Source organism: Hyla sarda, chromosome 4 (assembly GCF_029499605.1).
Source record: "Hyla sarda isolate aHylSar1 chromosome 4, aHylSar1.hap1, whole genome shotgun sequence".
Taxonomy (NCBI): Eukaryota; Metazoa; Chordata; class Amphibia; order Anura; family Hylidae; genus Hyla; species Hyla sarda.
The window spans coordinates 414,314,154-414,340,552 of NC_079192.1; the positions used below are offsets into that span (position 1 = coordinate 414,314,154).

At 43.3% G+C, this 26,399-nt stretch overlaps 2 protein-coding genes across 2 annotated transcripts; one reads left to right on the top strand and one right to left on the bottom strand.

The window, feature by feature from the left end:
- Nucleotides 1–4,449: 4,449 nt before the first annotated feature.
- On the top strand, nt 4,450–19,401 carry A4GALT (alpha 1,4-galactosyltransferase (P blood group)). The gene is made up of 3 exons (XM_056517773.1): nt 4,450–4,480; nt 8,192–8,283; nt 17,859–19,401. Exon 3 carries the CDS (start codon nt 17,890–17,892, stop codon nt 18,925–18,927), a length of 1,038 nt encoding a protein of 345 aa, XP_056373748.1. The 5' UTR covers nt 4,450–4,480; nt 8,192–8,283; nt 17,859–17,889; the 3' UTR covers nt 18,928–19,401.
- Nucleotides 19,402–22,900: 3,499 nt separating this feature from the next.
- On the bottom strand, nt 22,901–26,390 carry LOC130267692 (poly(U)-specific endoribonuclease-A; the record flags this gene model as incomplete). The annotated part of the gene is given in 2 exon segments (XM_056517774.1): nt 22,901–24,141; nt 26,237–26,390. Coding segments are annotated over 2 exon segments (418 nt in total), but the record flags the coding sequence as incomplete, so codon positions are not given.
- Between the last annotated feature and the right edge of the window lie 9 nt (nt 26,391–26,399).

A 26,399-nucleotide genomic window follows, 5' to 3' on the forward strand; every position in this document is an offset into this window, starting at 1 on the left:
ATTTACACAATAAACCGCAGACATATTGACGTTACTACAGCTTTGCTGCAGGTTTGGAGCTGTGTATCAGAAAACACAGAGCGTTAACCACATTGATCCCCTTTTGGAGTGTTTGGCGCTCTTGATCAGTGTTTCGCAACCAGGGTGCCTCCAGCTGTTGCTAAACTACAACTCCCAGCATGCCCGGACAGCCAAAGGCTGTCCGGGCATGCTGGGAGTTGTAGTTTTGCAACAGCTGGAGGTACCCTGGTTGGGAAACATTGCTGTAGATTACCAGCATGTCCATGTGAGGCACCACCAGCCTCTTGGTTACAGTGGTGTAATACCTCTCTCGGCCTCTGGAGGTGCTGCAGGGAGATGATTCACTTGCTGATCACTGGGATTACATCATGTGACTGATCAGGACGACGCGGCTTTATTTCGATGTTCTTCCTCCTAATTGGATCGCCACCTTTTTGTAGAAAATTACCGCCCATGTTTACTTGCATAATTAATTAGATATGCGTGACATCACAGGATGCACATATACGGGAAATGATGTCCTATCCTGACCCCTATAACATTTTATTTCTCCTTATACGGGATGTATGAGGGTCATTTTCTGCGCCCCGATCTGTAGTTTTTAATAGGACCACTTTTGTTTTTTATGGGACTTTTTAGTTCCTTTTTTTTTTTCTTGTATCACATTGAAAAGTTGCAGTTATTTACTAACTACAACTCCCAGCATGCCCTGATACAGCCTGTGGCTCAGCAGCTGCCTCAAACGAAAACTACAACTCCCAGCATGTTGGATTATATAGTATATTTGAGTGTTTCCCAACCAGGGTACCTCCAGCTGTTGCAAAACTACAACTCCCAGTAAATTGGACTATATAGTATTATATAGTATAGGTCAGTGTTTCCCAACCACGGGTGCCTCCAGCTGTTGCAGAACTACAACTCCCAGCATGTTGGACTATATGGTATACGTAAGTGTTTCCCAATCAGGGGTGCCTCCAGCTGTTGCAAAACTACAACTCCCAGCATGTTGGACTATATAGTAGTATATATTATAGGTCAGTGTTTCCCAACCAGGGGTGCCTCCAGCTGTTGCAAAACTACAACTCCCAGCATGTTGGACTATATAGTAGTATATTTCAGTGTTTCCCAACCAGGGGTGCCTCCAGCTGTTGCAGAACAACAAATCCCAGCATGTTGGATTATATAGTATAGGTCAGTGTTTCCCAATCAGGGGTGCCTCCAGCTGTTGCAAAACTACAACTATCAGCATGTTGGACTATATCGTATATTTCAGTGTTTCCCAATCAGGGGTCCCTCCAGCTGTTGCAAAACCACAACTCCCAGCACGTTGGATGATATAGCAGTATATAGTATATTTCAGTGTTTCTCAACCAGGGGTGCCTCCAGCTGTTGCAAAACTGCAACTCCCAGCATGTTGGATTATATAGTATAGGTCACTGTTTCCCAATCAGGGGTGCCTCCAGCTGTTGCAAAACTACAACTCCCAGCATGTTGGACTGTATTGTTTATTTCAGTGTTTCCCAACCAGGGGTGCCTCCAGCTGTTGCAAAACTACAACTCCCAGCATGTTGGACTATATAGTATATTTCAGTGTTTTCCAACCAGGGGTGCCTCCAGTTTTTGCAAAACTACAACTCCCAGCATGCCCGGACAGCCAACAGCTGTCCGGGCATGCTGGGAGTTGTAGTTTTGCAACAGCTGGAGGCGCTCTCCTTGGTAAAAACTGGTCTAGCATATGGCGCATCATTCTAGGAATCGGAGGATTGGTTGGATAAATACGCGATGTCTGACTCAGCTGGTACTGGGCGGCAAACTGCGCCACCAATTTTGCCAACTCCTGTATCTTGTTCTTACATGGGCCCAGGAGGTAACTGGGCGGCGGTGCGATCTCATGTAAGTTATGGACGTGTTCACACAGGACCATTAACCCCTTCACTGCCTCGGTGATCACGCTACAATGTGTCAACAAGATAAGATCTCTAGAAATTATCCCTCCGGCAGAAATGTCATCCGTGGCGGTAACAGAACCCGAAATAAATGGCGCGGATGATGCAGCAGAGCCGGATTGGTCATGACGTAACGCCGTCAGCTGACCTGCAGTCCTATGCAAAAATCCTGATAAAATCGAAGAATCGTGACGAATAAACAACGAAACCTGACTAACCCGGCTCTGCTACATCCGAATAAATCAGGATTATTCATCTGGGACTTTCCCGTCATCTTTGTGTGGAAATTCTCTGTTTGCTGTCAGTGAATGGAAGCATTCTAATTCATATCCAAAACTCTATCCTGTGACCTAACGCTTCTCACAGCTGAGGGTTTGTTACATTGTTCTTCAGTCTATAAAAATTTGTGATGTAACAAACAACCCGAACTCCACCATTTCTTGCTGCAATGAAACATTGTAACAAATAGGAGCATAAACCTATCCTGGCCTATCACTGCTCACAGCTGAGGGTTCGTTACAGTTGTCTCCAGTCTATATATTCCGCTGTAGTGTAAGCAAAACCTGAACTCCACAATGGTTTGTATACAATGAAACATTGTAACAAATAGGAGCATAAACCTATCTTGGCCTATCACTGTTCACAGCTGAGGGTTTGTTACATTTGTTTCCAGTCTACTCAGTCCTCTGTGATCTAACAACGCGGACGTCACATTTTTTTTTGCCTGCAATGAAACATTGTAACATATTGGAACATACTAAGTTCTATCCAGTGGACCTGACACTTCTCACAGCTGAGGGTTCGTTACATTTGTCTCCAGTCTATACAATCATCTGTAGTGTAAGTATCCTGGACTCCACATTTTGTTTCCCTGCGATGAAACATTGTAACAAATAGGAGCCTATAGATTTATGTTCAATATCTATGCAGTGACCTGAGACTTCTCACAGCTGAGGGTTCGTTACAGTTGTTTCCAGTCTATATATTCCGCTGTAACAAATAGGAGCATAGTTATATATATCCAAAACTTATCCAGTGACCTAAGGCTGCGTTCACACAGCAGTTTAGACCCGTCCCGTTCTTCTCCGGTCAAAAAAAAAAACGGATCCGAACGGATAACATCTGTTTGCATCCGTCATTGTCCGTTATTGTTCAGTTAATAAAATAAAAAAATGTAAAAATACATTTTTTTTTGCACTGAGCATGCTCAGAAGTAAAATTGGGAAAAAAAAAAAAAACTGATGCAAACGGATGACATTAAAGGTTCATCCGTTTTCCATAGACTTCAATGTTAAATTTACTGTATCCGTTTTTTCTTCCGTTTTTTTTTTTTGACGAAAGAAATAATGCTGCATGCGCCGTTTTTTCTGCCGTCACAAAAAATGCAAATGAGCGCAGACAAGAAAAAACGGATATAAACGGATTGTAAAAAAAATCCCATTGACATGAATGGGATTTTTTTTTTTTAAACCGTTTTTAATCCGTTTACAGCCTGAAAGAACGGAACCGAAACGGGGATAAAAAAAAAAAAAGCGGGGACAGGCGGCCGTGTGAACGCACCCGAACACTTCTCACAGCTGAGGGTTTGTTACATTTGTTTCCAATCTACTCAGTCCTCTGTGATCTAACAACGCGGACGTCACGTTTTATTGCCTGCAATGAAACATTGTAACATATTGGAACATACTAAGTTCTATCCAGTGACCTGAGACTTCTCACAGCTGGGGGTTCGTTACAGTTGTCTCCAGTCTATACAATCATCTGTACTGTAAGCATCCTGGACTCCACATTTTTTTTTTTGCCTGCAATGAAACATTGTAACAAATCGAAGCCTATAGGTTTATGTTCAAAATCTATCCAGCGGCCTAATACTTCTCACAGCTGAGGGTTTGTTACATTTGTCTCCATCCTATACAAACATCTGTAATGTAACAATCCAGACGTTTTATTGCCTGCAATGAAACATTGTAACAAATGGGAGCCAAATCCTATCCTGATCCAACACTTCTCACAGCTGAGGGTTCGTTACAGTTGTCTCCAGTCTATACAATCATCTGTACTGTAAGTATCCTGGACTCCACTTTTTTTTTTTTTGCCTGCAATGAAACATTGTAACAAATCAAAGCCTATAGATCAGTGGTCTCCAACCTGCGGACCTCCAGATGTTGCAAAACTACAATTCCCAGCATGCCCGGACAGCCGTTGGCTGTCCGGGCATGCTGGGAGTTGTAGTTTTGCAACATCTGGAGGTCAGCAGGTTGGAGACCACTGCTATTTATGTTCATTATCTATCCAGTGACCTGAGACTTCTCACAGCTGAGGGTTCGTTACATTTGTTTCCAGTCTATACAATCATGTGTTGTGTAAGCATCCTGGACTCCACATTTTGTTTCCCTGCGATGAAACATTGTAACAAACAATCAGGACAGGAGAGCGAAGCGCCGCTGAAGATTGCTCGGGCTGGATTCAATTGGAACAAACCCTCAGCCGTGAGAAGCATTCGGGGAGGGCAGGTTTGTGACTGGTATAAACTGGATTTAGAAGCTGTGAGATGTGAGGGGGGTCAGGGCTGGTTTGGGGATGGGAATAGGAATGGTCCCATTCACTGACAGCAAGCGGAGATCTTGAAAAGAGTGAAGAATTGAAAAAACAAAGTGTATTGGTGACCGGTCGTCTATTCACACCGGTGTTTTCCGACCAGGGTGCCTCCAGCTGTTGCAAAGCTACAACTCCCAGCATGCCATATAGGTGCGGCTTCCCCAGTCTGTTACTTTATAGGGGGGACACTGACATATATTGGAAAGACCTCCCCCCCCCCCAAACTCCGAGACCCCATTTATATACATATAGACCCCATTTATATACATATAGACCCCATTTATATACATAAAGACCCCATTTATATACATATAGACCCCATTTATATACATATAGACCCCATTTATATACATATAGACCCCATTTATATACATATAGACCCCATTTATATACATATAGACCCCATTTATATACATATAGACCCCATTTATATACATATAGACCCCATTTATATACATATAGACCCCATTTATATACATAAAGACCCCATTTATATACATATAAACCCCATTTATATACATATAGACCCCATTTATATACATATAGACCCCATTTATATACATAAAGACCCCATTTATATACATATAGACCCCATTTATATACATATAGACCCCATTTATATACATATAGACCCCATTTATATACATAAAGACCCCATTTATATACATATAAACCCCATTTATATACATATAAACCCCATTTATATACATATAGACCCCATTTATATACATATAGACCCCATTTATATACATAAAGACCCCATTTATATACATAAAGACCCCATTTATATACATATAGACCCCATTTATATACATATAGACCCCATTTATATACATATAGACCCCATTTATATACATATAGACCCCATTTATATACATATAGACCCCATTTATATACATAAAGACCCCATTTATATACATATAAACCCCATTTATATACATATAAACCCCATTTATATACATAAAGACCCCATTTATATACATATAAACCCCATTTATATACATATAGACCCCATTTATATACATATAGACCCCATTTATATACATATAGACCCCATTTATATACATATAGACCCCATTTATATACATATAGACCCCATTTATATACATAAAGACCCCATTTATATACATATAAACCCCATTTATATACATATAGACCCCATTTATATACATATAAACCCCATTTATATACATATAAACCCCATTTATATACATATAGACCCCATTTATATACATATAAACCCCATTTATATACATATAGACCCCATTTATATACATATAGACCCCATTTATATACATATAGACCCCATTTATATACATAAAGACCCCATTTATATACATATAAACCCCATTTATATACATATAGACCCCATTTATATACATATAGACCCCATTTATATACATATAGACCCCATTTATATACATATAGACCCCATTTATATACATATAGACCCCATTTATATACATATGGACCCCATTTATATACATAAAGACCCCATTTATATACATATAGACCCCATTTATATACATATAAACCCCATTTATATGCATATAGACCCCATTTATATACATATGGACATTTCATTTTACCAAAGATCCCTTCAGTTAGTCCTAAAAAAAATTTGATATTTTTTTCTTTAAATTTATCATCTCCTATTTCCCCATGACAACACTTCCTGTTCCAGCCACTGGGTGTTATCATAGGGACACAGGGACCTTCTTATAGGAACAGAGTCCATAATATTTTTTTTTGTGTGATAAAGAGGTATAAGTTGTCTTGTATTTGCTTGTTATGAGACCCAGCAATCCCTATGATAACACTTCCTGCCCCCCCCCCTTGGCTTTGCCATTTCATTGTTATCATAGGGATGCTAGGACTGTTGCATACAAACAGTCAGAATCCAGGTAAGGAAATATAAGCTAGCCACTAATTAGTTTGCTTTGAGGCTCGTCATCCCTATGACAACACTTCCTGGCCCACCTTTGGCTTTGACAGATCAGTGTTATCATAAGGATTCTGGACCTCATAGAAATCAGACGGAAGCTAGCTTTTATTTCTTTACCTGAATTCTGATTGGTAGTATGCAACACTCGGAGCGTCCCTATGATAACACTTCCTGCTCCCACTTATTTTGACAGTTCGGTGTTATCATAGGTACGCTGGTCCTCGTATAAAAATATTAGAAGTTGGCTTATATTTCCTTACATGGATTATGATTGGTCATATGAGACACTCCCACCATTCCTATGATAACACTTCCTGGCACCGCTTGCCCTTGGCTTTGTCAGTTCAGGGTTCAGGGACTCTGGGCTTCATAGAAATCAATTGGAAGCCAGCTTTTATTTCTTTACCTGAATTCTCATTTGTTGTATGCAACACTCTGAGTGTCCCTATGATAACACTTCCTGGCCCACTTTTGGCTTTGACCGATCAGTGTTATCATAGGGATTCTGGGCTTCATAGAAATCAATTGGAAGCTAGCTTTTATTTCTTTTCCTGAATTCTGATTGATTGTATGCAACACTCTGAGCGTCCCTATGATAACACTTCCAGCTACCTCTTATTTTGACAGTTCGGTGCTATCATAGGGATTCTGGGCCTCGTATAAAAATATTAGAAGTTGGCTTACATTTTCTTACATGGATTATTATTAGTTGTATGAGACACTCCCAGCATTCCTATGATAACACTTCCTGGCCCCCCTTGGCATTGACAAATCAGTATTTCCATAGGGATGCTGGTAGTACCTCATACAACCAATCTCAAATATAAGCTAGCCCCTAATTAGTCTGCTTTGAGGCTCCGTATCCCTATGACAACACTTCCTGGCCCACCCTTGGCGGTGACCGATCAGTGTTTCCAAAGGGATGTTGGCAGTACCTCATACGACCAATCAGAAATAAAAGCTAGCCTCTAATTAGTCTGCTTTGAGGCTCCATGTCCCTATGACAACACTTCCTGGCCCACCCTTGGATTTGACAGATCAGTGTTATCATAGGGACTCTGGGCCTCATAGAAATCAATTAGAAGCTAGTTTTTATTTCTTTTCCTGAATTCTGATTGATTGTATGCAACACTCCGAGCGTCCCTATGATAACACTTCCAGCTACCTCTTATTTTGACAGTTCGGTGCTATCATAGGGATTCTGGGCCTCATATAAAAATATTAGAAGTTGGCTTATATTTTCTTACATGGATTATTATTGGTCGTATGAGACACTCCCAGCATTCCTATGATAACACTTCCTGGCCCCCTTGGCGGTGACCGATCAGTGTTTCCATAGGGATGTTGGCAGTACCTCATACAACCAATCGGAAGCTAGCTAGCCTCTAATTCAGTGTCTCTCAACCAGGGTGCCTCCAGCTGTTGCAAAACTACAACTCCCAGCATGCCCGGACAGCCGAAGACTGTGCGGGCATGCTGGGAGTTGTAGTTTTGCAACAGCTGGAGGCACCCTGGTTGAGAAACACTGATTACACATATATAGTTAGTGAATGGAGGAGGTCGGGGCTGTACCTCTGTTGATGGAAAATGAGACGACACATTATGGCGCCCTCTACCTGTCATCTTATTTCCTACCTGACTCCTCCGTCCATATACCTGACGCCGCCCTCTGTATTTCAAGCCTCGGCAGGTGTCAGGTACAAGGGAGTAGCTGAACATCTGGGACTGTCTCACATCTCCGGACTGATGACCATGACCGGAACGCCAGATCAGGTACGACTCCTTACTGCTATACGACCCCATGCAGGTACAGGTGCAGCAGAGCTGAATATGTCATGGAGAATCTTTTTCCGATGAATAGTGATTTCCCAGGGCCGGTTTAGCTGGGGAAAAACCAACCCAACCCGTGACACGTTCCGCTCTGCTTCGTCTGACAACTTCTGTCATGTACCTGACAAAGACGGCTCTGCCATACCGGTGACGAACTCAGTTCTGTCTGAAAAACGCCTTTCTGACTGGATATAAGGCCGGCTGACAGACACGTATCTGCTACACGTATCTATATCGAACTCTACTGCTTAGGAAATCCGGCTCTGCTATATCTGACACATTCAGCTCTGCTATATGTAATACATTCGGCTCTGCTATATCTGACACATTCGGCTCTGCTATATCTGACACATTAAGCTCTGCTATATCTGACACATTCAGCTCTGCTATATCTGACACATTCAGCTCTGCTATATGTAATACATTCAGCTCTACTATATCTGACACATTCAGCTCTGCTATATCTGACACATTCAGCTCTGCTATATCTGAAACATTCAGCTCTGCTATATCTGACACATTCAGCTCTGCTATATCTGACACATTAAGCTCTGCTATATTCACAGATTCAGCTCTGCTATATGTAACACATTCAGCTCTGCTATATCTGACACATTCAGCTCTCCTATATCTGACACATTCAGCTCTGCTATATTCACAGATTAAGCTCTGCTATATCTGACACATTCAGCTCTGCTATATCTGACAAATTCAGCCCTGCTATATCTGACACATTCAGCTCTGCTATATCTGACACATTCAGCTCTGCTATATGTAACACATTCAGCTCTGCTATATGTAACACATTCAGCTCTGCTATATCTGACACATTCAGCTCTGCTATATCTGACACATTCAGCTCTACTATATCTGACACATTCAGCTCTGCTATATCTGACACATTCAGCTCTGCTATATGTAATACATTCAGCTCTACTATATCTGACACATTCAGCTCTGCTATATCTGACACATTAAGCTCTGCTATATTCACAGATTCAGCTCTGCTATATGTAACACATTCAGCTCTGCTATATGTAACACATTCAGCTCTGCTATATCTGACACATTCAGCTCTGCTATATCTGACACATTCAGCTCTACTATATCTGACACATTCAGCTCTGCTATATCTGACACATTCAGCTCTGCTATATGTAATACATTCAGCTCTACTATATCTGACACATTCAGCTCTGCTATATCTGACACATTAAGCTCTGCTATATTCACAGATTCAGCTCTGCTATATGTAACACATTCAGCTCTGCTATATCTGACACATTCAGCTCTGCTATATCTGACACATTCAGCTCTGCTATATCTGACACATTCAGCTCTGCTATATCTGACACATTCAGCTTTGCTATATCTGACACATTCAGCTCTGCTATATATAACACATTCAGCTCTGCTATATGTAATACATTCGGCTCTGCTATATCTGACACATTCAGCTCTGCTATATCTGACACATTCAGCTCTGCTATATCTGACACATTCAGTTCTGCTATATCTGACACATTCAGCTTTGCTATATCTGACACATTCAGCTCTGCTATATCTGACACATTCAGCTCTGCTATATCTGACGCATTCAGCTCTGCTATATCTGACGCATTCAGCTCTGCTATATCTGACACATTCAGCTCTGCTATATCTGACGCATTCAGCTCTGCTATATCTGACACATTCAGCTCTGCTATATCTGACGCATTCAGCTCTGCTATATCTGACGCATTCAGCTCTGCTTCATTGATGAACACAGTGTTTCTCCAATAGGTTACCTGTATGATAAAAAACGTAACTTTATTTTACAAGACAAACTTCGCTCTGCTAGTTTAACAATCCCAGCACTGCTACAGCGCACAGCGACTCCCGTTATCAGAGGTAGTGACCGGGGAAGAGGATAGAGTGCACAAAGGGGTATAGGAGGGGGATAGAGCGCACAAAGGGGTATAGGAGGGGGATAGAGCGCACATAGGGGTATAGGAAGGGGATAGAGCGCACATAGGGGTATAGGAAGGGGATAGAGCGCACATAGGGGTATAGGAAGGGGATAGAGCGCACATATAGGTATAGGAAGGGGATAGAGTGCCCATAGGGGTATAGGAAGGGGATAGAGAGCACATAGAGGTATAGGAAGGGGATAGAGCGCACATAGGGGTATAGGAAGGGGATAGAGCGCACATAGAGGTATAGGAAGGGGATAGAGCGCACATAGGGGTATAGGAGGGGGATAGAGCGCACATAGGGGTATAGGAGGGGGATAGAGCGCACATAGGGGTATAGGAGGGGGATAGAGCGCACATAGAGCTATAGGAAGGGGATAGAGCGCACATAGGGGTAGAGGAAGGGGATAGAGCGCACATAGGGGTATAGGAAGGGGATAGAGCGCACATAAGGGTATAGGAAGGGGATAGAGCGCACATAGAAGTATAGGAAGGGGATAAAGCGCACATAGGGGTAGAGGAAGGGGATAGAGCGCACATAGGGGTATAGGAGGGGGATAGAGCGCACATAGGGGTATAGGAAGGGGATAGAGCGTACATAGGGGTATAGGAAGGGGATAGAGCGCAGATAGGGGGATAGGAAGGGGATAGAGCGCAGATAGAGGTATAGGAAGGGGATAGAGCGCACATAGAGGTAGAGGAAGGGGATAGAGCATACATAGAGGTAGAGGAAGGGGATAGAGCGCACATAGGGGTAGAGGAAGGGGATAGAGCGCACATAGGGGTAGAGGAAGGGGATAGAGCGCACATAGAGGTATAGGAAGGGGATAGAGCGCACATAGAGGTAGAGGAAGGGGATAGAGTGCACATAGGGGGATAGGAAGGGGATAGAGCGCACAAAGGGGTATAGAAAGGGGATAGAGCGCACATAGGGGTAAAGGAGGGGGATAGAGTGCACATAGAGGTATAGGAGGGGGATAGAGTGCACATAGAGGTATAGGAGGGGGATAGAGCGCACATAGAGGTATAGGAGGGGGATAGAGTGCACATAGAGGTATAGGAGGGGGATAGTGCGCACAAAGGGGTATAGGAAGGGGATAGAGTGCCCATAGGGGTATAGGAAGGGGATAGAGTGTACCGAGGTATAGGAAGGGGATAGAGCGCACATAAGGGTATAGGAAGGGGATAGAGTGCACATAGAGGTATAGGAAGGGGATAGAGCGCACATAGGGGTATAGGAGGGGGATAGAGTGCACATCAGGGTAGAGGAAGGGGATGGAGTGCACATAGAGGTATAAGAAGGGGATAGAGTGCACATAGGGTTTTAGGAAGGGGATAGAGCGCACATAGGGGTAGAGGAAGGGGATAGAGTGCACATAGGGGTTTAGGAAGGGGATAGAGCGCACATCAGGGTAGAGGAAGGGGATAGAGCGCACATAGGGGTATAGGAAGGGGATAGAGTGCACATAGGGGTAGAGGAAGGGGATAGAGGGCACATTGGGTAGAGGAAGGGGATAGAGTGCACATCGGGGTATAGGAAGGGGATAGAGCGTACATAGAGGTAGAGGAAGGGGATAGAGCGTACATAGAGGTAGAGGAAGGGGATAGAGCGCACATAGGGGTAAAGGAGGGGGATAGAGTGCACATAGAGGTATAGGAGGGGGATAGAGTGCACATAGAGGTATAGGAGGGGGATAGAGCGCACATAGAGGTATAGGAGGGGGATAGAGTGCACATAGAGGTATAGGAGGGGGATAGTGCGCACAAAGGGGTATAGGAAGGGGATAGAGTGCCCATAGGGGTATAGGAAGGGGATAGAGCGCACATAGGGGTATAGGAAGGGGATAGAGTGCACATCAGGGTAGAGGAAGGGGATAGAGTGCACATAGAGGTAGAGGAATGGGATAGAGCGCACATAGAGGTAGAGGAAGGGGATAGAGCGCACATAGAGGTAGAGGAAGGGGATAGCACATGCAGATAGGAAGACATGCCTGAACAAGGAGGTATAAAGAGGAATAACCTGGAGAGGCCTTGACTCAGCTCAGCAGGCCCGTGTCATCAATGGGGGTCTTGTCTGTCTTGTTTATCTAGCTCAGGATGCTATAGCTGGGAATTCAACCAAGTTATCTCCCTCCCACTTCACCTTATTGACTATATCTACCTCCCTCTATGTGGGAGGAGTTAAAGTCGGCTGAATTCCCGGCTACAGTGTTCTGACCAGACAGGAAGTCCATTACAGGATGGAAGGAAAGCATAATAATATAGCTGAGCTGTGATTGGTTGTTATGGGCAATACTGGATTGATCAATCTGGACCGGTGGGATTTATAGAGTTTCGCCATCCTTTTCGTTACAGTATATCAGAGCACTGGTGACGTCACGTGTACAACCGCCATTATCTGCACTTCTATTGGTGACATTGGCCCTTACAGCTGCGTCTTCTGACCACATACACATGAACGCTCAGCTTGGCCAAGCATGAACGTGTGAGGGAAGAATCCAAAGGACCATAGAGCACCATGGATATCAATATAATACTGTCATTCAGTGCCCAAATAATACTAACATACTGTATATAAATATTACCACCATAGCGTTCTCACATAACTCTGCCGTGTATTCTCACCACCATACATACATTTAGAGCCCAAATAATATTGCCATATATTCTTCATACAATACTGCCACAATACTACCGCCATAGAAGCAATTTTTTAATACTATATAGTGGTATGGTTTGTAAATTGTATGGCGGAAGTATTATGGCAGTATTGTGTGAAGAAAATATAGCAGTATTATTTGGACACTAAGTGGAAATATTATTTTGCGAATACATGGAAGGGTTATGTGGACACTTTATAGTGGTTTTTATTTATTTATTTTTGGATACTATATAGTGGTATTATTTAAAGAGTGTCCACGTAACCCTGCCATGATTTCTCATAACAATACTTCCATTTTGTGTCAAAATAATACTGCCATATATTCTTAATACAATACTGTACTGCCATTCACTGGCAAAATACTACCGCCATATAACAGATAAAAAAATACTAATATACGGTATAAAAATAATACTTTTATAAAGTGCCCATACAGCCTTGCCATATGTTATCCACACTATTTACTGCCCAATACTACTGCGATACAATAGATAAATGATACCGCTACATGGTATCAAAACAATACCACCATACAGTGCTCAAGTAACCCTGCCATATATTCTCCACACAGTACTTTCATTCCATGTTTACATAAACCACCATGTCATTTTTATATAATACTGTAATTCGGTGCCGAAATACTATTACCATACATCATGTAAATGTTACCGCTATATAGTTACCACCATAGAATGGCCACATAACCTGCCATATATTCTTTATACAGTATTAGCCATTGACTCCCAAAATACTACCGCCATGCAATTTATAAATAATACCACTATAATGGATTAAAAAAAATTACCATCCTACAGAGCCTACATAACCCTGTAATACATTGTCCCAAAAAAAAAAAATACTTCTATTTAGTGTCCAGATACTACTACAATATATTGTTCATGCACATTGTTCACTGCCTATATAATGCTACTGTACAATGTATAACTAAATACCGCCATATAGTATCCAAATAATAATACGATCGAGTGCCCACATAATCCTGCCATATATTGTACAACTCAGTGTGTAAATAATGGTGCCATATAATGCTCAGATCTGTGTTTCCCAATTAGGGTGCCTCCAGATGTTGCAAAACTACAACTCCCAGCATGCCCAGACAGCCTTTGGCTGTCCGGGCATGCTGAGAGTTGTAGTTTTGCAACAGCTGCAGGCACCCCGGTTGCGAAACACTGGCTTAGATAGTGAAAGTGTTAATGGTAGAATCCCTGGTGGTCTGGAGCATTTCATAGGGACTAGCCTTGGATTTGGGTGACTTGCAGTATGGTGAAGGCTAAGAGCACCCTCAGCCAATCCAGTTCTTGTGTGGATTATCTGTAAGGCAGAACACAAGAGAGCTCAAACCCTCAGGGGGCATTAATTAGGTCTGTTTGGGGAACTTTGAGGGAGTTATGAGTCCTGGTGGGACAGTGGATAGTTACAGTGGGGAGTGGCCTGAGAAGATAGGCCTGTAAGGGTGGTCACAGGGGTCACCAGAACACAAGAGAGCTCAAACCCTCAGGGGCATATAAGTTAGGTCTGTTTGGGGAACTTTGAGGGAATTATGAGTCCTGGTGGGACAGTGGATAGTTACAGCGGGAATTGGCCTGAGAAGATAGGCCTGAAAAGTTGGTCACCAGAATACATCAGAGCTCAAACCCTCAGTGGGCATTAGTTAGGTCTGTTTGGGGGACTTTGAGGGAGTTACGAGTCCTGGTGGGACAGTGGATAGTTACAGTGGGAAGTGGCCTGAGAAGATAGGCCTGTAAGGGTGGTCACAGGGGTCACCAGAACACATCAGAGCTCAAACCCTCAGGGGGCATTAGTTAGGTCTGTTTGGGGAACTTTGAGGGAATTATGAGTCCTGGTGGGACAGTGATAGTTACAGTGGGAAGTGACCTGAGAAGATAGGCCTGTAAGGGTGGTCACAGGGGTCACCAGAACACAACAGAGCTCACACCCTCAGTGGGCATTAGTTAGGTCTGTTTGGGGGACTTTGAGGGAGTTACGAGTCCTGGTGGGACAGTGGATAGTTACAGTGGGAATTGAGCTGAGAAGATAGGCCTGTAAGGGTGGTCACAGAGGTCACCAGAACACAACAGAGCTCAAACCCTCAGGGGGCATTAGTTAGGTCTATTTGGGGAACTTTGAGTGAGTTACGAGTCCTGGTGGGAGAGTGATAGTTACAGTGGGAAGTGGCTACCCTGAAGGCTAGTAAAGTTGCTTGATAAGATATCCATGTGAGAGTTGCCACAGGGGGGGGGGGGGGGGGGGATAAATTAGGTCTGTTTGGGGAACTTTGAGGGAGTTACGAGTCCTGGTGGGACAGTGGATAGTTACAGTGGGAATTGGCCTGAGAAGATAGGCCTGTAAGGGTTGTCACCAGAACACAAGAGAGCTCAAACCCTCAGGGGGCATTAGTTAGGTCTGTTTGGGGAACTTTGAGGGATTTATAAGTCCTGGTGGGACAGTGGATAGTTACAATAGGAAGTGGCTACCCTGCAGGCTGGTAAAGTGGCTTGAGACAAAAGGCTTGTGAGGGTGGCCACAGGGGGCATTAGTAAGGTCTGTTTGGGGAACTTTAAGGAAGCTATGAGCCCTGGTGGGCCAGTGGATAGCTACAGTGGGAAGTTGCCTGAGAGGTTTAGGCCTGTGAGTGGGGTCTGAATAGTAGATCCTAATAGGGCAGAGTCCAGACATGGCTGACCATTGGAGGGTGATAATGACCCCTAAGCTTCTGTGCCTCCATGGAGAGTCGCAACCATTAAGACATTTGTACCTCTATGAGTGGAGAATTTCAGTAACCAGTTTGCCTGAGTGACATATTCTGCGCTTTTCTTTTTTTAGCTCCTTTTTTACGCCCCCTTCTTCCTTCTGGTAGATCTGTCAGCTTTCGATAATGGAATTTATGGCGTTTCCTGCTCCACCTGTCACTTGGGAACCTTTTATGGGGCAGATAAGTATTTCATAGACATGTGGGTTATGAATTTTATGTCATCTGGTGCCAGAAAGTTAAAACAGATTTGTAAATTACTTCTATAAAAAAAAAAATCTTAATCCTTCCAGTACTTATTAGCTGCTGTTATGATCCACAGGAAGTTTTTATCTTTTTGAATTTCCTTTCTATCTGCTGACACCTCTGTCCATTTTAGGAACTGTCCAGAGCAGGATAGATATTTTTTATTGGGATTTGCTCCTACTCTGGACAGTTCCTAAAATGGACAAAGGTGTCAGCAGAGAGCACTGTGGTCAGACAGAATGGAAATTCAAAAAGAAAAAAACTTCAACAGCAGCTAATAAGTACTGGAAGGATTAAGATTTTTTTTTTATATAGAAGTAATTTACAAATCTGTTTAACTTTCCGGCACCAGTTAATTTAAAAAAATAAAATAAAAAATAAATGATTTCCAGTGGAGTACCCCTTTAAGGTTTATGACGATATACTATGTAAACGTAAGGAATAAAAGAATATCCAGCGCAGCAGCTCGAATGCAGGAATATTTATTTCAGTGCAGCAACGACACACGGACCAGGACCGCAGTGACGCGTTTCGGTCGGGAATCCTTGACACAGGTGCAATCATTTACCGTGACAACAGGTAAAAACCCTTCCCCCACATCAAGCAAACTCCATTACAAAAATACGTGCAATAAAAATTTCTCACATCTAAAATGCCACAATAAAGTAATATCGAACGGTTAAAAATTACCATAAATAGTATGGACATATATATATAGAAAAATTACAATACTAAAAAACACTAACAAAGTATTTACACCGTTATATCGTAGAAGCAGAAACAGACAAAAATATAAAAGATATAATCAAATGCGGTGCCAAAAAATTAGACCCTAAGAGGTAGTTAAAGGGGTTATCCAGACCAAAAAAAAATGTTTATATCAACTGGCTCCAAAAAGTTACACAGATATGTAAATTACTTCTATTAAAAAAATCTTAATCCTTTCAGTACTTATGAGCTGCTGAAGTTGAGTTGTTATTTTCTGTCTGGCAACACTGCTCTCTGCTGACATCTCTGCTTGTCTCGAGAACTGCACAGAGTAGAAGAGGTTTGCTATGGGGGATTTGCTTCTACTCTGGACAGTTCCCGAGACAGGTGTCATCAGAGAGCACTTAGACAGAAAGGAACAACTCAACATCAGCAGCTCATAAGTGCTGAAAGAATTAAGATTTTTTTTAAATAGATGTAATATACAAATTTGTTTAACTTCCTGGAGCCATTTGATGTATAAAAAAAAAGTTTTTTTCGTGGATAACCCCTTTAAGATCTCTTAGATGATTGAAACGCGTCTCTGCTGTCCTGGTCCTTGTGTTGCTGCTCTGAAATAAATATTCCTTCTTTTATTTCTTCTATTATCTTCAGCACTGTCCGCGCTGCTCCGTGACGCAGAAGGCGTTCCAAGGGGGCGAGCGGGTTTACCTCTGTTTGCTGTTTTATTACTATGTAAAACTGTATCGTATAATTTTAAGTATAACAGATATCGTTTGCGCCATCATAAAGGGTTAATGTCCGGTCAAAGGTCAGATTTTGCAGATTTGTCCCACGGTGTAGGCGGGAGCAGAATGAGGACATTAGTAGGGTCATTGATGTCTATGCACACGGTCAATGACACCAGTAGGTTGGGGGTCCATCACTGGACCCCATAATCGGCAATGAATGTAAGGGGGGACCGATGGGCACTTCTGGAGTCTATTATCAGAGGGTTTGGCACCAGATCCTAGTGAAACAATCCATTTTTGACCCTTAATTAAAGTAGAAGAGGGTCATGACTAACATCGATTCCCATTGGGTCAATAAAATTGATTCCCATTGGGTCACGGACAATGTGCTGGAATAGACTCTTCTGACCAGGTTTTTGGTGAACTGACCTCGTTTTGTTCTCTTACAGATACCGAAAAATTTTAGGATCTGATCCAAAAATGAAGTTCTCCGAGTGCCCGTCCTCACGAGTAAAGTCGTGGTCGATGTCCTTGGCTTCCATCATTTCACTCACCTTCATCTTCCTCTTTGTGTATTTGACGTTGACCGACGTGACAGAAGAGGCCCACCTACGCCGGTTACCCAAGGAGGCCACCTGTCCAGAGTCAATGCCGAATGGACCAAACCATTCTACGTCTAATGCCTCTGGTGGTGGCATCTTCTTCTTGGAGACCTCGGAGAGGATTAGTCCATCCTTCCAAGCAATGTGCGCAGTGGAGTCTGCGGCTCGAGCCAACCCCCACACGAATATAACCATAATGATGAATGGGTTGACGGGCAACAATAAGTCACTACCACAAAATTTTGGCATTTCTTTTCTCAGTTGCTTCTCGAATGTAAAGTTTGTTCCTCTAGATTTCAAGGCCCTGTTTTCGGACACGCCTCTAAGCACATGGTACTCCAAAGTAGAAAGTCACTGGGAGTTAGCGGACTACCCTACTCTCTCGGATGCCTGTCGGCTGGCCATCCTCTGGAAGTGGGGCGGCATTTACCTGGACACCGACTTCATTATCCTCAAGAATTTACAGACGCTCACCAATGCGATGGGCCTACAGTCATTGTATACCATTAATGGAGCGTTCCTCACCTTCCAACCCCACCACAAGTTCATTGAGGTTTGCATGAAGGACTTTGTGAACACCTACAACTACTGGCTGTACGGACATCAAGGTCCTCAGCTTCTGACTCGGGTCTACAAGAGGTGGTGCGGGATCCGTAGACTGAGGGACAAGAGCAGCTGCCGAGGGGTGAACGTTCTTCCCACGGAATCCTTCTATCCGGTTTACTGGCAGGACTGGAAAAAGTACTTTGAGGTGATCGAGCCCAAAGAGATAAAGAAGTTGTTGAGGAACAGCTATGGGGTACATCTCTGGAACAAAAAAAGTCACGGCAAACATATGGAGGAGGGGTCGTTTTTGGAACATCTCCAGCTGAAGTACTGTCCTACAACAAACAGTTTTATGAAGATGTATCTTTAAAGGTCAAAGACGTTGCTACATTGGGACATTAATCACAACTAAGTGGTCGGACACCTACATACATAGCCCTTGAGGTTGTGCGGTCTTATGTTGACCCCCATACTTCAGCCCATTGGTCCAAGCAAACAGTGGAGAGGATTACGTCTGGTGCTCATTGACCGAGGGTCGTTTATCCCACTGCAGGTCCCCGGGACTGTCCCATCCCACATCTATTTATAGATGGACACGAATTCCTTGTTTTGAATTCTACCTCATTCATATTCAAGAATGTCCAAGCTTTATTAACAAGTACAGCTCATTTCACATGCTATGGCTCTTATGGGCGAGGAACGGGCCGAGACTCTTTACGTCACAATCTTCTGTTACAGTTAGAGGCTCATTTTAGGGCAGCTGAAAAAGAAACTATGTAACCTTAAAGGGTTATTAAACAGTTTGCGAAAATTCACATACTGCATGATGGTTAGAAAAAGAAGGGGGAAAAAAAAACCCTATACAGTCATGGCCGTAAATGTTGGCACCCCTGAGATTTTTCTAGAAAATAAAGTATTTCTCACAGGAAAGGATTGCAGTAACACATCTTTTGCTATACACATGTTTATTCCCTTTGTGTATGTGTATATATATATATATATATATATATATAGATCTCCTCTGTATATATATTGCAGTAACACATGTTTATTCCCTTTGTGTATGTGTGTATATATATATATATATATCCTCTCCTCTGTATATATATATATATATATTGCAGTAACACATGTTTTGCTATACACATGTTTATTCCCTTTGTGTGTATATATATATATATATATATATATATATATATATATATAGATCTCCTCTCCTCTGTATATATATATATATATTGCAGTAACACATGTTTTGCTATACACATGTTTATTCCCTTTGTGTGTATTGGCACTAAAACAAAAAAAGGAGGAAAAAAGCAAATGGGACATAATGTCCTGGTACATTGACAATTATATAGAAACCAATCATATTGGATACAAAAAAAAAAGTAATTTGTATCTAGTTAAAGGTTAGTGCTAGGTAAGTGTGTCCCAAGCGCAGTCCTCAAGTCCCCCCCAAAAGGTCATGCTTTCAGGTTTTCCTTAGTCTTTCACATTTGATATAATTATGTGCATCAGGCATAAGAAAATCCTGAAAACATGACCTGTTGGGGGTGCTTGAGGACCGTGTTTGGGCAACACTGTGCTAGGACAATTCAACATCAGGTTAAAATTCCCTTTTATGGTCATTGGAGAAAAAACAAACAAACTAAGAAAAAAAAACGTCGTCAATATATCTGGCCAAACACGAAACCATTCTGGGGCTTCCTTGTTCTCCATCTCCTCACACCTGTAGACCCTTCGAATGTCACAATTACTGATTTAATTCACTAAACAATTACACCATGCCCTTGTTTAGTCAATTAAACAACACATATGGGTCCAGCGTGATTTGTGTCTATGTATAGGAGAACCTGCTAGGCCCATTCAACATCAGCTTTAAATCCCTTTATATCAGTGTTTCCCAACCAGGGTGCCTCCAGATGTTGCAAAACTACAACTCCCAGCATGCCCAGACAGCCGAAGGCTGTCCGGGCATGCTGGGAGTTGTAGTTTTGCAACAGCTGGAGGCACCCTGGTTGGGAAACACTGCTTTATATAGTCATTGGTGTTTGGCTTAGACACTTTTTTTTTTTTTATACAATGACTATATAAATTTATATTTAAAAAACAAAAAAATACGTCGTCAATGTATCTGGCCAAACAGAAAACCACTCTGGGGCTTCCTTGTCCTCCAGCTGTAAGGTCTGACAGATGAAGTCGAGGAATATTTTTAACCAAGATCTAACCTGATCTGTCAGCGTATTACTAGGGTAATATTGTGCTGCCATTGGTAGATAGCGGAAAAATATCTGCAGTGTTCGCTGTATATATGACTAGAGCAGTGTTATTCAATCAGGGTGTCTCCAGTAGTTTCAAAACTACAATTCCCAAGGCTGATCCCAGCTCTGCCGATTGGCTAGAAAGGCTCATAGAGGAACCGGGGGGCGTATGTGCCAAGCTATCTGGTAAGCACAATAGCACCCCCTAATTTATAGTTTTCAGCCCTTTCCACAGAGGACAAACTTTTGTTGTTTCTCATTTTTGTAAGAGGAATGTTAAAAAAAAAAAAAAAAAAAAACACTGACATTTCGTTAACGGTCCTGCCGCCTCATCCAAAAAAAATTAAAAAGAAAAAAAAAATGTTATATAATAAGTCTGATTAAACTTTAATTGAAAAAAAAAAAAAAGTGTGAAACATATTTGTACATCTGCAGGGACCTCTAGTGGTAAATCACTGTATAGCACCATTCTCATGTACTGCCTGCAGTGACCTCTAGTGGTAAATCTCTGTATAGCACCATTCTCATGTACTGCCTGCAGTGACCTCTAGTGGTAAATCTCTGTATAGCACCATTCTCATGTACTGCCTGCAGTGACCTCTAGTGGTAAATCTCTGTATAGCACCATTCTCATGTACTGCCTGCAGTGACCTCTAGTGGTAAATCTCTGTATAGCACCATTCTCATGTACTGCCTGCAGTGACCTCTAGTGGTAAATCTCTGTATAGCACCATTCTCATGTACTATCTGCAGTGACCTCTAGTGTTTAGTAACAGTTTTGCACTACCTGAAGGAACATCTGTCAGCTGGAATTGCTGCAGACGCAGTCAAGGAGGTGGAGCCAAGTGGCTCAAGTACTGAAGCCTGGCACCCCTCCTCACCTGCCATATCTTCTTCGACTGATGTACAGAGCCCCGTATGTCAATCATGGAAGGGCTGGGAGGCAAAGCAAGGAGGCCTGTCAGGGTGTGGCACTCAAGCAGATCGACCCCGCCTCCTTGACACTTGGCTGAGACAAAAAAAAAAAAAAGGCATTTTGAAAGCATGGCAACCACCATCAGGTCTGGGAAAAGGTACAGCTGATAGATTCCTACTACTGCCTGCAGTGACCTCTAGAGGCCCATGATGGTATGACATCTCCCCCTTTACTCCATTATTCCAGAGGAGTCCAACGGGGTCCTAGAGCCTCCATGTATCCCAACTGTATCTCATCTTGTATCCAGGCAGGAGGGTACTAGAGCAGACTATTATTTTTTTGTGTAACACAGCATCACCCCCAGTGGCCATAACCCTTCACTGCAGCCACAGCGCCTGATCTTGTGCCGTCCTATAGTGAACACACGGATACAATGTCACATCATCTTTATTACCTTGAATGGATACAATGAATAAATATCCACATTATATATTTAAAACATTTGCAGAAAAAAAAAACATCCAAAAAACTAAACACAAAACCCGTCTATTACAGTAAAAAGCTTAGAATTACTTCAGCAGATGATTGTCCCAATGACAACACTTCCTGCCCCCGTTGGCTTTGACAGATCAGTGTTATCATAGGGACATGGGGTCTCATAGATATCAATTAGAAGCAAGTTTATATTTCCTTACCTTGATTCTGATTGGTTGTATGATACATTCCCAGCGTCCCTATGATAACACTTCCTGCTCCCTCTTGGATTTGACAGTTCAGAGTTATCATAGGGATGCTGGGTCTCCGAGCGATTCACTTAGGAGCTAGCTTATATATTTCCTTAGCTGAATTTTAAATGACTGTAAGAAACACTCCCAGCATCCCTATGATAACACTTCCTGCTACCTTATTTGACAGTATAGTGTTATCATAGAGACGCTGGGCCCCATAGAAAAAAGTTAGCTTTTACTTTACCTGGATTGTAATTTGTCATTTGAGACATTCCCTATGACAACACTTACTTTAAAAGTTAAGTGTTCTCATAGGGACACTAGGAAATCAATTAGAACAGTGTTTCCCAACCAGGGTGCCTCCAGCTGTTGCAAAACTACAACTCCCAGCATGCCAGACAGCCATTGGCATGCTGGAAATTGTCAATTTGCAACAGCTGGAGGCCCCCTGGTCGGGAAACACTGTTCTAATTAATTTCCCAGTGTCCCTATGATAACACTCAACTTCCAATGCAACCAATTGTTGACCAATAGGGAAACAATTGGTCTTATGAGGTACTACCAGCATCCCTACGAAAACACTGATTGATCAAAGCCAATGGCGGGCCAGGAAGTGTTATCATAGGAATGGTGGGAGTGTCTCATATGACCAATCATAATCCATGTAAGGAAATATAAGCCAACCTCTAATATTTTCATATGAGGGCCAGCGTCCCTATGATAGCACCGAACTGTCAAAATAAGAGGTAGCAGGAAGTGTTATCATAGGGATTCTCGGAGTGTTGCATACAATCAATCAGAATTCAGGTAAAGAAATAAAAGCTAGCTTCTAATTGATTTCTATGAGGCCCAGAGTCCCTATGATAACACTGATCTGTCAAAGCTGAGTGTGGGCCAGGAAGTGTTGTCATAGGGACGCCGAGCCTCAAAAGCAAACTAATTAGAGGCTAGCTTAGATTTCCTTACCTGGATTCTGACTGTTTGTATGCAGCAGCCATTGGATCCCTATGATAACCCTGAACTGACAAAGTCAAGGGGCGCCAGGAAGTGTTATCATAGGAATGCCCTTATACCGCTATCACAAAAAAAAAAAAAAAAAGAAGAAGCGCCCCAACCAGGGTGCCTCCAGCTGTTGTAAAACTACAACTCCCAGCATTTCAGCCTTTGGCTGTCCGGGCATGCTGGGAGTTGTAGTTTTACAACAGCTGGAGGCACCCTGGCTGGGAAACACTGTTTTAATTTACATCAAGACCCTTGCTTGCTGTCAGTGAATGGGAACAAACCAAATCCTCCCATTGTATCCGGTCAGGACGGTGTCTTCCATTCACTGACAGCAAGCAGGGATCCTGGAAATGATGAGGAATCTGAAGTCTTTGAGAGTTGCAGAGCTGTGAGCGGACACTAGGGGGCGCTCAGTACAGGTCGGGGTTGTTGCTGCTCAGCAGGACGGGGTAGGCGGTGCCGATGTAGCGGCCGTGGCGGTTGACCACGATCTGGAGCTCGTACTCCTCCACCCGCACCACCTCCTTACTCAGCTTTTCCTGGGATGTGAGGAAGACGATGGTGTAGACCGCCACCTCAAACTCCGGGCTGACCCCCACAAAGCTGCTGCCCACCGGCTTCACCAGATCCTTCCAGCTGAACTGCAGGTTCAACACCTGATCGTCTTCATCCGGCTGGAGAGAGAGAGGGCGGAGGTAAGAGTCACTCTACATAGACAGTCAGGGGCACGGGAAAGTTGAGTGACAACTAATATGGGCACCACTACATGATCAGTCAGCTCACCCGGGATCCCGAATGGTAGATCGGCCAAGCTGTACATAACCCATACCGCACCATGAACGGTCATAAGATCCATTCAGGACCCAAGGAAAGCTGGGTTACAACCAATATGGCCCCCCAAATACATGATCACTCAGCTCACCCAGGATCCTGAATGGTAGATCGGCCAAGCTGTACATAAAACATAACACATACCGCGCCATGAACAGTCAGATGAACCATTCAGGATGCCAGGAAAGCTGGGTTACAACCAATATGGCCCCAACTACATGGTCGTCAGTCAGCTCACACGGGATCTTGAATCATGGATTTGCCAAGCTGTACATACCGTATAACACATACAGTCACATGAGCCATTCAGGACCGCAGGAAAGCTAAATTACAACCAATATGGCTACCACTACATGATCATTCAGCTCACCTGGGAGCCCGAATGGTACAACGGCCAAGCTGTACATACCACATAACCCATACCGCACCATGAACAGTCACAAGAACCATTCAGGACCCCAGGAAAGCTGGATTACAACCAATATGGCCTCATCTACATGGTCAGTCAGCTCACCTGGCATCCTGAATAATAGATTTGCCAAGCTTGTGCATACCACATAACCCATACCCCAACATGAGCCATTCAGGACCCCGGGAAAGCTGAATTACAACCAATATGGCCACCACTACATGCAAAGCTGTACGTGCTACATAACCCACAAAGTACCATACATAGTTGTCACTCAGGGTTCCTGAAAAGCTGAATTGCACATGTGACTAATATGCCCCTTTCCACTACATGTCACTAGGCTTGCCCAGGATCCTGAATGTATATACTACATAACCCCATACAAAGTCATCTGCGCCATTCAGGGTTCCTTAAAAAAGTTAGGTGACAACTAATAGAATCACTATTACACTCCAAAGGCCAACATATTTCCAAAAGTAGTCACACATGCCCTTCAGGGCCCCTGGAAAGCTGAGTGACAACCAATAGAGGCCATTATTACTCAATAAGCTTGCCCAGGATCCTGCATGATAGATTTGCCTAGTTGTGCATATCCTATATAACCCTCCCAAAAATAGACATGCCTTTCAGGACTCCCAGAAAGTTTGGGGACACCCTATATAGCCATTACATTATCAGCCAGCTCTCCCAGGATCCTGAAGGGTGTATTTATGCCGTGCAAACCGCTCAGCCAACCAAAGATCCTGAAGTAAATAATTCAGGCATATCTCACCATGAATAGCCAGACATGCCATTCTTGTCTATAGGAAAGCTGGGTGACAATCAATATGGTCACCACTACATCATAAGTCAGCACGCCCAGGATCCTGAAAGGTATATGGGGTGGGCACGACTACTGCAAATGCCATCCAGGATCCTTGACATACAGAGGGATATTGTAGTGGTGGTCATAATGGTGGTCACCCAGCTTTCTGGGAGCCCTGTACGGCATGTGCACACCTCAAAGCCATATCTCGCTATAAGTGGTCATACATGCCATACAGGGCTCCCAGAAAGCTGGGTGACCACCATTATGACCACAACTACAATGTAACTCTGTATGTCCAGGATCCTGGATGATATTTGTAGTGGTTGTGCCCACCCCATATACCTTTCAGGATCCTGGGCGAGCTGACTGAGGTCATGTTTTGTTGTCACCAAACTTTCTGGGAGCTCTGAATGGAATATCCAGTAGTTGTGCACACCTCAAAACTATATCTCGCTATAAGTGGTCATACAACTACTGGATATTCCATTCAGAGCTCCCAGAAAGTTTGGTGACAACAAAACATGACATCAGTCAGCTCGCCCAGGATCCTGAATGGCAGATATGCCCAATAGTGATGGAATTTATAACTCAGATATATAGCCCGATGTGCCGTCCTGCGCTCCTGGAAAGCTAGGTGGCAACCCCTCATGCCTGGAGGTAGGACCCCACTCCCCACCCCCCAGGTCACATGATGTCATCTATAGGGGCCCGGGGCCCTTACCCGGCTCTTGTGCTGTCGGGCCACGAACCCTTTGTAGTCGATGTTGTTCCTCTTCTCCTGCAGGTAGAACTGCACCCAATTGTGGAGCCCCATGATCTCCTGCCCCCGCTTGGACTCGCCCACGAAGACGTGCTCAAAGCCGCAGGAATCCGGGCTGCGGGGA